This window comes from Acomys minous, assembly GCF_964271855.1.
Source record: "Acomys minous genome assembly, chromosome: 11".
Classification (NCBI taxonomy): domain Eukaryota; kingdom Metazoa; phylum Chordata; class Mammalia; order Rodentia; family Muridae; genus Acomys; species Acomys minous.
Window position 1 is genome coordinate 1,156,967 of NC_140492.1, and position 13,034 is coordinate 1,170,000.

At 49.5% G+C, this 13,034-nt stretch overlaps 2 protein-coding genes across 2 annotated transcripts in view; one reads left to right on the top strand and one right to left on the bottom strand.

The window, feature by feature from the left end:
* Positions 1-4,811: 4,811 nt before the first annotated feature.
* BACE2 (beta-secretase 2) overlaps positions 4,812-13,034 on the bottom strand; it is an 83,868-nt gene continuing 75,645 nt past the window's right edge. The window contains exon 9 of the mRNA XM_084801819.1: positions 4,812-5,269. Within this exon, the coding sequence (XP_084657945.1) occupies positions 5,019-5,269 (251 nt within the window). The 3' untranslated portion in view covers positions 4,812-5,018. The remainder of the gene's footprint in view (positions 5,270-13,034) is intronic.
* On the top strand, positions 10,421-11,090 carry LOC311609086 (small ribosomal subunit protein eS19-like). The gene has a single exon (XM_084801820.1). It carries the CDS (start codon positions 10,623-10,625, stop codon positions 11,007-11,009), a length of 387 nt encoding a protein of 128 aa, XP_084657946.1. The 5' UTR covers positions 10,421-10,622; the 3' UTR covers positions 11,010-11,090.

Below are 13,034 nucleotides of genomic sequence, written 5' to 3' on the forward strand. Positions count from 1 at the left end.
CAGGTACTACAGCTTAGACCACCCCAAGCTGATCTCACACACATAAGTCTCCCTTTAAGTGTGTGTGTGTGTGTGTGTGTGTGTGTGTGTGTGTGTGTGTCCGTCCTTTCCTGACAATGATCATTCCTGAATGGATGATTTAACATCACACTCTTTCTGGCTGTCACTGGCATGCAAACGCAATCAAAGGCTTGGTCAAGAAATACAGAAGCCCTAAAAGGGATTTGAACTCATGGTCCAGCCTTCATCTACTGCCTTCTCTTTAAGAGTGAATGCTCTTTAAAGGTTATGGGGGCACAGTTAAATTGAGAGTCAGGACATCTGGCTGTAACATGTGATTCAAATTCCAAAGGAAGCGTGAGTGTAGGAGAGAGGAAAAATCCCTGCGCTTTGTGGCTGACATTGTGAGGACTCGTCCGTCCCTAATGGACTCCTTGCTCATGGGCTTTGCAGACACCTGGGTGTCACCAAGAGAACTGGCTCGGTTTTCAAAACCTTTACCAACATGCCAACTGCTCCAGTCCGCTCTCTGACCCAGTGTGCTTGCCCAGACTGTAAAGCAGATGCCTGGGCTCACGATGTTGTCTCCGAATGAGACCGGGTTCTTAGGCACCCTGGGACCGATAAGACACACTCCTGCAGGAAGACAGGCACAGACTCGAGGCTGGCAGAGGCAGGAAGGAGGCTCTGCCCACTCAGGCTCTTCTCTCTGGACATGTCTATGGTGGAAGGCATCCCTGGAGGAATATGGTCATAGCCGATGGCTTTCACAGTGGCTGGGTGGTCCCCCAAGGCTGGCTATCCTGGGACTGTCCAGGGTCAGTTATCAGGAGCACTGTCTGGGTACACAATCCCCCAGAGTAACTGGGCCAAGTCAGTGTGGCCTGAGTAACTTTCCCTTGCCCAGTGAACTCCCCAGCATACAGCCCTGACCCTGCAGCCTCAGGTCTGGGTCCTGCTCCCGAACTCAGGCATTCATTCTGGTCTTAATGGAATAGACATCTTCCATACAAAATAGATTGCCCTGTGCCAATGATCAACTTGAGAGGTTGCCTTTGGAAATTCCTAAAATGTAGTCCACACCGAAAACTGGAGTACAGTGGGTTGCGCGCACTGTCTGGGGATATCCTTGCTGTCCAGACCATTGGAACTGTGGACTAAGGTGGGGGACATGCCTCTCTTCTGACTCCTTCAGGCCTTGTCCATCTCTAAGAGTCTAGACTTTATCAATTCCCAAGGATCCTTGGCTCTCTGCTGATGGAACTGAGCAATCTGTGTTTGGCTCAGACAACATGCAGACCACATACACTCTGTGACAAGGCTGGTGTCAATGCCTGAACATTCTTAAAATGGGGCTGTAAGGGTGGGGCTGTAGTCCAGGGAAGCAAAATGACACCTCCAACACAATGAGAAAATGTGAAGGTGAAGGAAAGCTAATGCCCGGATGAAAACACACTTTCCAGAAGTGTTAACCCTGCTTATTCTGTGAGTTTATTCTAAACACTCTCTTACACCCTCCCCCCCCACCCCCCCACCCCCACCCCACACCAACTGCTTTGCTGTGTGAGTGATAAGCTGCTACACGCTCAGGTCTGTAATCTTAAAACTTACTGGAGATATACATAATTACTTGTGTGGGCTTTTTCTGGCAGTAAAAACTACAAATTTGTACTGTGTAGTATTCAGCTGCTTTTCTTTAGAAAACAGTGGTGATTTTTTCCCCCTGTAGGTATTGTCAATAGTCAATTCTAGTAATTTCATGTGAAAGAAAACATACGGGGATGCCATCCAACTATTTGGTTTCCACTAATAAAGGCAAATGCCACGAAATTCAATTATCCTTGTCTGCAAGGCAGGCTTCTGGGTAGCAGTCTATTCCCAGAGAGGAAGCTGAAACTCAAATCCCAGCCAGGCATAGCTGCTCCACCAAGTGAGAAAGTGGTAAAGCCAATTAACAAGTCCCTCCCCACCTCTTAAATGAGAGGATAGAACACGCTTTAGGAAATCTCTTCCTCAAAGCTCTGTGCAGGCCTTCCTGTTGCTTTTTGGGAATTACTTGACTCTCATAATTTTCTGACCCAAGTGCATCTCTATCCCAAACCTCTGGGTTTCAGGACCAGTCAGATAAATTCTTTCCAGCGTGGCAAGAAGTGGGATGTGCTGGAAGGAGCACATCCCGCAGGCATGTGCAGCATATCTGCCTCTTTAACACCAGGCCCTTGTTTCTGGCTCAAAAGAGGTACAAGAAAACGTACAGTCCATGCCAGGAGGCTGGACACAGATCACTAGCCACTCTCAGTGTGGGGAGATGGAGCCTTTCTTATTTCCTGCTCTTGTTCTAAAAATATCTTTAGTTACCTACAGGTAGAATTTAATTCCAGACTTCTGGTTTGGTTTGGTTTGGTTTAGTTTTGTTTTTCAAGAGACAGTTCCTCTGTGTAGCCCTGGCTGTCCTGGAACTCACACTGCAGATGAGGCTGGCCTTGAACTCACAGAACTCTGCGTGAAGGGAGCAGATTCTCCTGAGTCCTGGGACTAGAAATGTGTACAACCACCCAGGTAATTCCAGACTTCTAAATAGCTCATCAGGAAGAAAACATCGGCTTATTTTAAACAATTGGACACAGGGAAGTGAAGCCAGGTTTCCAAGAAGCTGTCAGGTTTACAACAAGCCAGTGCAAAGTTGCATCTCGCAGACAGAAGAAGGGAAGGCATCTTCCCCATCTTCCAGTGCTTTCCACATTCTATTCAAGGTAAAACTGAGACCCTCACAGGGTGCTACTTCGATTCCTGTTCAATGCAAACCTTCCTGAAAGCCTGCCAAGTGAAGACTCAATTTGCAGAACTCGGGAAGGTGGGCATCACTGCAATTTTGACTAAAAGGCAGTATACACCAGGAAAATGTCCAAGATTCAACTATCTACTTCATGCTGGTTGCTAAGCTATGCTTTTGTAACTTAATTATTCCCATCAAAATGTCACATCCAGTGGCATCTGAGATACACAGGTAGACACATTTGATATGAAATACACAAAATACTGGTAATCTTCCGCTTGCCCGGACACACCGTCTGCACTTCAGAAGCCTGACCCAATAAACACAATCATATGTCATGAGTGTGAAGACTGAGCATACCCGCTTCTGTCTCAGGGACTCAGAGTCCTCACAGCACAGAGAAGGGAGGCAGAGTCTGGGAGAACTTGGTTCGTTTCCATGCAAACCTGTCTAGCAGACAGGAGTCCATGGGGAAAAAAATCAACAAGTGAACAGCATCCCGCTTCTAGAGATTTCTAACCCTGTAATGCATTTTGGAATTATTCGCTCTCAAGCAGAGCAGGCCGGACACCTCTGTGAGCTAGTGAGAACACAACGTTGTCACTGCTTCTGCTTTGATCTGTCCTCTGCAACAGCTTATCTCCCCTCACACGAGAATCTCACAGAAGGTTCCTCTGGATGCTGGGGAGTCTTCCGGTTTACTGAGACATACCTGGATAGCTCCTGCATATCCTTGGCACAGCCATGTATTTCTCAATATGGAGGTGACCGGTGAGACGTCTGAAGTCTGTTGTCAACAGCGAAGACACTCCCGCCAGAGGGACTGCTTAGCACTCTGGGTGGAATGCTTTATATCCAAGCCTCCCAGTAGCATTGTGAAGTGAACAATGAACTTGGCACAGGAATGGGGGGATGCGGTGCGCAAGACTGGCTTTGCATGTCAATTATGTCCCATCATAAATAAGTGGCCACATGGAGTTCCAGGCTCCCACCTGTCTTTGGCAGAGGCCTCAGATGACAGTAAGCAAAGATACCGCTGAAGCCCTGTTGCCAAGCCTTTACCTCCTCCTCTCCAGGGTCACCCACCAGCCAAGTGCCTTCAAGTTTCTTTGGGTTGGTACACTTGGGCCCCAGGCGTCTTATGACGGGAAATGCATGGCTTCAAAGGACTTAGAAAAGTGGAAATGACTCCAAGTCACGAGTCTTCCTCCCCCGACAGCTGGTCAGAAGCACGGGCATCTGGCTACGTCTTCATTTCCCGGATCAGTAATTGCCAACTTAGTTCCAGAGAAGATTTGGAGAAAAGAAACAATTACACCAGCAGAGAGAGTTTGCATTCCTCATTAAGATATGATTAATTAGCTTGAAATCTGAGTAAGCATTATGCAACCGAGAACAGCTTGGTGACAAAATGTCACGAGTGGCGTGCAGCCCAGCGCCTCACCTTACAGGCCAGAGCAACAGCGGGAGTCAGGCTGCCTGCACCGACCCAGAACACGGGTCAAGCCATACAAGAAGCACCTATACCGGCAGGCCAGAGATTGCACATTTCACTAGAACTCCATCCCACTCTACCTAGAAGGATGAAGACCTCCCCTGGCAAGGGCTCATGTGGGGTGTGATCTGAGTGTGGGTTCTCATTCCTGGAGAGCCTGAGACTCCTGCAGACTCCTGCAGGGCAGTCAAGTGCAGAAGGCTGTGTGTTTCTCTCATTGGGGTCATGGCTACTTCTCCTGTGAGGACACTAAAAGCCTTTTCATTTGTTCTAGACTAGGCAGGAGTCTAGCACCAAAAACCCTTTAATATTGTCACTACCAAAAGTTTCCCATAGGCAAGAGAGCTAGCCAGCGAACCCACTCATTTGTCCTGAGGTTGAAGAGAAGAAAAGTCCCTAAACGTGATGCGCCTATTTCTGGGTTTTCTTTGTTTGGGTTGTGTTTTTTGGTTTTGGAGGTACACTGGGCCTTTTGGTATAACCAGTCCCATAAATCCTGAAGCCCAATGCACTGTTTTGATTCACAACGAGGTGTTTTTATTATTATTATTATTATTATTATTATCATTTCCCTCCAAAGTAGAAAAGATCTGAAAACTTGGAAACCAAGAGTAATCGAGATACATTGAATCTGGAAGGCGTTCAGACGCACAGCCGAGGTCCCAGACTGACAGACAGAGAGGCCAACTGGAGCTGTCCCTCTGCAAAGAGCTGAGTTCAAGGCTGCTGGAGTTCAGAGAATGCTCTTCACTTCCAGCGGTGTCTGACCAGAGAGGACTCATCGTTAACGGCCTCAGGGTCTCGAGGGGTGTGCCGGCAGTGCAGTGGGAGCAACAGGAAGATCAGAACCAGGAGGATGGCTCCACACACGCTCATCAGGGCGTAGGACACGATCCACAAGATGGGCTCATTCAGAGCGTGTGCTGGGACACAGTTGCTGGCTATGTCCTCCGTGGAAAAGGGCCCAGAAATTTCAGATACTGTGGTACCTGCAATCTCTGAGGAGACAGAAGGAGGAAAGGTCACAACGGTGCCTCAGTGGCAGTGGGTACAGAGCTCATGGCTGGTGACACTCATGCCCCAGTGGCTCAGGTACTGAGTATGCACTTAGGGACAGCTCAGGAGCAGCATGTCCTCGGGCGGTGGTGGGGGGTGGTTCGCTCCCCATCAGTATGTTCCACTGAACCTGCAGGATAAAAGACTGTGCAGAAGCAAACACTGCTGGCACTCCTTAGGGCTGTGGTGTTCCTCAGGAGTGAAGATGAGGGAGGAATGGAAAGAGGGGCAGTGTGCCATTCAGAAAGTCCCGTGGAAGCTGCCTGGGGTGGGTGGGGGAAGGGTCTCTTGGCAAAGCTAATTGACCCCATGGAACACTTAGTGAGTCCAGCCTAGTCTTTTTTTATTATTATTAAATATTTTGTTTGTTTGGTTTCCTTGCAACAGGGTCTCACTCTATAGCCCAGGCTGGCCTGGAACTTGCTATATGTAGCCCAGGCTACCCTTAAATTTATGGTAGTGCTCCAGCCTCTTGGGTTCTGGGGTTACAGTTGAAATACCATATCTAGCCCAGCTCACTCTTAGTGGTTCCAAGACTATCCTAGCCACACTGGCTTAGGAGGGTCCACTTCCCCCATCCTATGTTGAATCTGCAGGACTGTAAAGTAATCAATTAAGAAACACACGGCTTGTGGCATAAATAACGATATAGAAGCATAGAATGCCATAGTGGCTTCTGCTGAAGACTTTGGTGTTGGAACAAGGCCCAGGAAGGAAGCCATCAAGATTTCTGAGCCCTTATGAGAAAACTCCAAGCAAACAAAGACAAGAGTCCTGTGCCCTCTATTCATCCACATGGTTGTTCCTGGAATGTGCTTTGGTGCCCACCCAGGTGTAAACAGGAGTGAGTTCACTTTAATAATAATTAAATAATGACTACCTGTCATTTACTATTATTATTGAAAATGTGTGACTAGGCACAGCCTAGATGCCTGTGACCTTGCCCTTGTGAAAGTACACTGCTTGAACTCAAGTGGACCTTGCCTAACCCTCAGAATATAAACTGCCTGATGCCTTGAATACAGGTGGCCCCTGCATGAGACTGTGGTCCTCTTCAGTCCTAGGCTCCACTCTCCTGGGTTCCTGGCACCGAATAGCACAGCAACACCCTGGGAGAAGTGGGCATAGGGGTCAGGTGGGGGCATTGTGCCCGCCTCTCCTTCCAGGGCTACAGCTTCCTAAGGCTTCACTTGGGTCCACAGGGGAAAGTGGACCAGAAAGGCCCCCTGACCACGCTACTTACTCTCTCAGTCCCAGAATACGCAAGACAAAACATTTCCAATTTATTTTGACTCAAGCCTCAGGACTTCCAGTCTTGCCAAATAAGATCTTTTTTCACTTAAGGAAGAAAACAGAGTCAAAACGAGACCAGGATAATGATCTTTAAAGACTGCTTTTGAAGGAGGAAGAAGTGACGTGGGTTGTTTCAGAAAGGCCATACCCTTTTTGGACTGTGTAGACTCCATGATAACAGCTTTTTTAAGTACCAAAGGAGGAGGAGGGAGAGGGGGAGGAGGGGGATGATGATGATGATGGGGAGGAGGAGGAAAGCAAGGAGAGGGAGGAAGGGGAAGGAGGAGGAGAAGAGGAAGAAGAGGAAGAGTAGGAGGAAGAAAGACAAGGAGCAAACATGCCCCTGCCAATATTCAAGCATGGTGGGGTGCAGACCCAGTTGATCCATGCCCACAAAAGCCCACCATGGGGGAGGGGATGGGCAGGGGTGTCAGCACACAACACCCAGGGAGCAAAGTCAACATGTCGTTTCCTGGTGAAAGTTGATATCTCTTGACACACAGCCACATTACTATCCATCCTGGGCTACAGTGCTGGATGGTAGCTCAGCCCCTCATCTGGTGTGCAATAGCAGAATCACATCCTCTCTGTCTCTTTATGGAGGAGTGCCAAGCTCTACCCTATAGCTCTCCAAAGGCAAATGACCCCACTCCAAATCAGGAAGGTAATGCATATTTATGATAGAAACCTTGCAAACAGAGGGAAAAGAAACAGTCATAGCTTCACTGGCCAGAATAACCAAAGCTAATATTGTTGAGTGTAACCTTTCTATGATAAAAATTGTTCTCATTACCTCTAAATCCAGCTATTTTGATGACTAGACAAAAATCCATATTCTAGTCAGATCAGTTGGTGTTTGATTTTTATTTTCAGCATTGCTTCTGGGTGAGAGAACTGCTAGGGCCTGGAGATAATTAGGTCAGTGGTAGTATGCTGCTGAGCATAGGGCAGCAGGCCCTGGGTTCAGTCCTCAGGACTGAGGGGAAAAAAAGAAAGTAAAAGCTTTACTGGCCATGTGTATTTTCGCTCCTCTGTTCTCACGAATTTGTAGAAATCTTTCAGATAGTAAAATCTTTCTCAAGTTGTGAATGTCTTTGTGAGGCAGGTCCTTTGTCTTTCTTCAAATTTACTGTGTAAATGAGAAGTGTCTGCCGGTACAGGGATGGAAAGGAGTCTGCACGGAGCACAGATGGCAGTGCAGGAAGGCAGGAAGCAATCCAAAAGCACTTGAAACCACTTTCACTTCCAGCCAAGAGAGAGTCACAGGGGCCAGCTTGACCTCCCACTAGAAACAATGGCAACACTGGGTGAAATGATACTAAATGAAAAAGCCCCAGCTTTCCATCTCTAGGCTGCGGGCTAGGAAGGGATGTGTAGGGAGGGATGTGTAGGGAGGGATGTGTAGGGAGGGACGTGTAGGGAGGGATGTGTAGGGAGGGATGTGTAGGGAGGGGTGTGTAGGAGAGGGGTGTGTAGGAGAGAGATGTGTAGGGAGGGATGTGTAGGGAGGGGTGTGTAGGAGAGGGGTGTGTAGGAGAGGGATGTGTAGGGAGGGATGTGTAGGGAGGGATGTGTAGGGAGGGATGTGTAGGGAGGGATGTGTAGGGAGGGATGTGTAGGGAGGGATGTGTAGGAGAGGGATGTGTAGGGAGGGATGTGTAGGGAGAGATGTGTAGGGAGGGATGTGTAGGGAGGGATGTGTAGGGAGGGATGTGTAGGGAGGGATGTGTAGGGAGGGATGTGTAGGGAGGGATGTGTAGGGAGGGATGTGTAGGGAGGGATGTGTAGGGAGGGATGTGTAGGAGAGGGGTGTGTAGGGAGGGATGTGTAGGAAGGGATGTGTAGGGAGGGATGTGTAGGGAGAGATGTGTAGGGAGGGATGTGTAGGGAGGGATGTGTAGGAGAGGAATGTGTAGGGAGGGATGTGTAGGGAGGGATGTGTAGGGAGGGATGTGTAGGGAGGGATGTGTAGGGAGGGATGTGTAGGGAGGGATGTGTAGGGAGGGATGTGTAGGGAGGGATGTGTAGGAGAGGGGTGTGTAGGGAGGGATGTGTAGGGAGGGATGTGTAGAGAGGGATGTGTAGGGAGGGATGTGTAGGGAGGGATGTGTAGGGAGGGATGTGTAGGGAGGGATGTGTAGGGAGGGATGTGTAGGGAGGGATGTGTAGGGAGGGATGTGTAGGGAGGGATGTGTAGGGAGGGATGTGTAGGGAGGGATGTGTAGGGAGGGATGTGTAGGGAGGGATGTGTAGGGAGGGATGTGTAGGGAGGGATGTGTAGGGAGGGATGTGTAGGGAGGGATGTGTAGGGAGGGATGTGTAGGAGAGATGTGTAGGGAGGGATGTGTAGGGAGGGATGTGTAGGAGAGGGGTGTGTAGGGAGGGATGTGTAGGGAGGGATGTGTAGGGAGGGATGTGTAGGAGAGATGTGTAGGGAGGGATGTGTAGGGAGGGATGTGTAGGAGAGGGGTGTGTAGGGAGGGATGTGTAGGGAGGGATGTGTAGGGAGGGATGTGTAGGGAGGGATGTGTAGGAGAGAGATGTGTAGGGAGGGATGTGTAGGGAGGGATGTGTAGGGAGGGATGTGCACACCAGCTTGCTTCCATCACAAGCTGCAGGCGGAAGCCTAGAACAATGGCTGTAGGGTTTGCAGTGCAGGCTCAGGCTGAGGAGACAGCCCCGCACAGAGACCAGTGTCTCCAGGGGGGTCAAGGCCTCCTGGAGCCTTTCGTGGGGAGTTCAGTCAGCTCTTCATATTCAGGGGTCCTGTATCCATAGCCAACCAGCCACAGACCATTCTGTGCAGTGTGCAGAGCTCTTCTCTTGTCGCTATTTTCTGGGAAGCATGGTGTGACCAGCTATTTACACAGTGCTGACACTGAGAAGAGTGCACTATCTAGAGAGATGATCAAGTGCGGTTGGCGCATGGGTCCTGTGGAGGCACCATGCCATCTCACAGAAGAGACCTGACTCTGAGTAAGGTGTGATGTCATCTGGATGAGATGCTCAGGTTCTATGGAGGCTGTCCTCTGCGTTTTCGTTTGGGGGAAGGAACGAGAGGTCTCTTCAAAGCTTGTTTGTAAAGTCCCTGCCCCAAAGACTCTATTTCAAAGCTGGGAGACGCCTTGTGCTGGGTCTTAGGCTCCCACAGTCCTGCAGGCACTGAGCATTCAGTCTATAGCAGAGTACAGCAAGGAGGTGGGAGACACCATTTATAGCTCACACAGAGAAGTAGGGAAATGCGGCTCATAAAGAGGGATTTCAGCCAGCAATGCCTCAGATGAGCTCAGCTGCACACAGGGTCTCATGGCCTCAACTATCACCGTGTTCTAATGAGAAAGCCAGAGGAGTATTTAACACGGTAGAGATGCAGAAGTCGTTGGAAGACCTAAATCAAACTTCCCGGTATAATACATAACGTGAAAACCGCACTGGTGTTATTAATGGCACATGCACTGTATAGAAAGATCATCGGGAGCTGAAGAGAGGGTGCAGCAGTTTAGGTGAGAAGCCTGGCTCAATTTCCAGTGTCCACAGGCACCTCCAAACCACCTGTAACTCTAGTCCCAGGGTATCCAATGCCCTCTTCTGGCCTCTGTGGTGCCCGTATGTACTTGCGAGGGGGGAAAAAACCACCCATACATATAAAATAAAAAAAGAAATCTTTTGAGAGGGCCAGGCAAATTAGAGATATTATAATAGGAACTATGTGGGTTGACACACAGAGAGGACTCCAAAGCCAGCTGGAGAACATCAGGGCATCTTGCTAACCCTGGCTGCTTATTAAAGGGGCCGAGGAGAGAGAGGGGCAGAAGCCAAAGAGAAGAAACAGGAACTAAGTTTTTCAGAACTCAGTGTGCACTAGAGTGCTGAGGCGTGCGCGTGCACCATGCCACACTGCCCAAGCTGCCGTAGTAGTTGGAACGTCGGCACTAGGGGAAGCAGGAAGGTTAAAAGTTGTGGCTCGCCCTTTCCCCTGGCTGGCAGCGCAGAGGCCGCACGATGCCTGGAGTAAAAGACGTTAACCAGCAGGATTTCGTCAGAGCTCTGGCAGCCTTCCTCAAGAAGTCTGGGAAGCTGAAAGTCCCCGAATGGGTGGATACAGTCAAGCTGGCCAAACATAAAGAGCTTGCTCCCTATGATGAGAACTGGTGCCACACACGAGCTGCTTCCACGGCACGGCACCTGTACTTCCGCGGTGGTGCCACGCTTGGCTCCATGACCAAGATCTATGGAGGACGGCAGAGAAACGGTGTCAGGCCCAGCCACTTCAGCAGAGGCTCCAAGAGTGTGGCCCGCCAGGTCCTCCAAGCCCTGGAGGGGCTAAAAATGGTGAAAAAGGACCAAAATGGGGGCTGCAAGCTAACACCTCAGGGACAGGATTGCTAGACAGGTGGCAGCTGCCAACAAGAAGCATTAGAACAAAAGATGCTGGGTTAATAAATTGCCTCGTTCATAAAAAAAAAAAAGTTGTAGCTCATCCTAGGTCACATAGAGACCCTTCTCAAAAACAGTAATAACAAGCACCATGCCTGGATGTTATTTTTCTGGAACTGCCCTTCCCTAGGTGCTTGCGCATTTAATGATACACACCAATCCTGCTCGAAGCTGACTTGACTTTCCTAGGTTAGATTTACGCACCAGAGGTCACTGCAGATGGAGGGGAAACCACTGTTCATTGTGCGGAAGGAAGAGACCATGAGTGTACTCGGCCTTCAGATCGTTGCACCTTGCCAGGGGCTGTGTCACTGAGCTTGACTGCCCCATCTGCTCTGTGTTCTCAGCTAACGGCATCGACTCTCACTTTCCTCATCTGTAAAATGGGGCCATAACTGTCCCTGAAAGTGACAGTGTTAGAAGAATAGGTGGGTTACCAGATATTAAGGGCATAGATGGTGCCTAGGGTACATGTCAATGCTAGGTGATGGTCTGCTGTTACTGTGCTGTTCTTTTAATTCTTTTATCGATTTCTTAGGTTAAAATTTTAACCATGTGTTTTCTCTGTTGTCCCCAGAGGGTCATGACCTGGTTGATAATGAACTCCTGGGGAGATATATCATTTTATTAAGAGTGCTGTTCAGATCCCCTTCTACCATGAGACATAAAACGAAACCAAGTGCCTCACCAAACTGAAGGTCTGTGATCAAGATACTTTGTGCAAACGCCTGCTTCAGGAAGATTACTCTGCAGCTTGAAGGGTTCTGGACACATGGCTAGCACCCCCACCTCGTGTGTGTGTGTGTGTGTGTGTGTGTGTGTGTGTGTGTGTGTGTGTGTTTGTGTGTGTGTGAAGGTCAGAAGTCAATCTGAGGTTTCATTCCCCAGGAACCCTCCACGCCTTGCTTTCTGAGATATAGTCTCTCCCTGGGATCTCTGGCTCCCCAGGGTGGCTAGGCTGACTGGTCACTACACCTCAGGAATCTTCCTGCTGCACTTTCACACCCCCCCCCCCCCGATCCAAGCTGGGATTACAGATGCACACCACTATGTTTGCTTTTGACGTGGATGCTAAGGATTGAACTCAGGTCCCCACACTTGCTTTACTGGAGGAAACTTCTCCTGAGCCCCAGGGCCAGCATTCTCTGCAGTCGGCACAGACTGGCCACAGAGTTCAGAGTTTTCACCCTTACAATGTGGAGCCAGAGATGCCTGGCCCACGGCTTTGTGGTTCTCAGCGTTGGTGTCTTCGGCGATATTCTAAGTAGACAAGCACGGGCGTACCTCCGACACTCGTCTTCACACCGCCCTCCCTATTTTTAAACACGAGCTGTACCAGATGATCCACTTTCAACCCGCAGCAAGGAAGACTCTGTGGAATGACTGCCACGGTCCACGATGTGTTTCAAGTTGTATGAGTTGAAATCTATACAGCTCTTGGGTGCTAAATGTCTCAGTCTATAAAAAGAGATGGATGGTATTTCAGAAACCTTGGAGGCCTTAAGGCGGCTGAGCTGTCGGTTTAACTTCATCGCTGTTATCTGCTTAGCTGCAGACACTTGTACAAGGCAACATGGAGGCAGCTGAAGGGGCCCAGCACCCAGAGTATATGGTTAAGGATAAGCCAAAGCCCTGAGGGCCACTTCCACACCGCCCACAGTCGCCAGCTAATTTGCACAGCTCTGCTTGAGACTCACATGGGGATTCTCAGCAGGCTTGAGGAGGGGGCGGTGGGATTGGCACGAACAGCAGAAGAAGCTGCCTGGGGAAAGGCTCCGATGGCCAAGTGCTGGCTGAGCAAATGTGAGGGACCTGGATTCAATTCCTACAACCAAAGAAACAAAAAAGCCTGGTGTGGTGGCACACTGTTGTAACTCCAGTGTGAGAAGGCAGAGATAGGCAGGTCCCTGGAGCTTGCTGTACAGCTAGCCAGCTTAGCCTACTTGGTGAGTTCCAGACCAATGAGGGGCCCTGTGT

What these genes read in the sequence shown, in the direction of transcription:
- LOC311609086 (XM_084801820.1), top strand. Translation starts at nt 10,623, where the DNA reads ATGCCTGGAGTAAAAGACGTTAACCAGCAGGATTTCGTCAGAGCTCTG.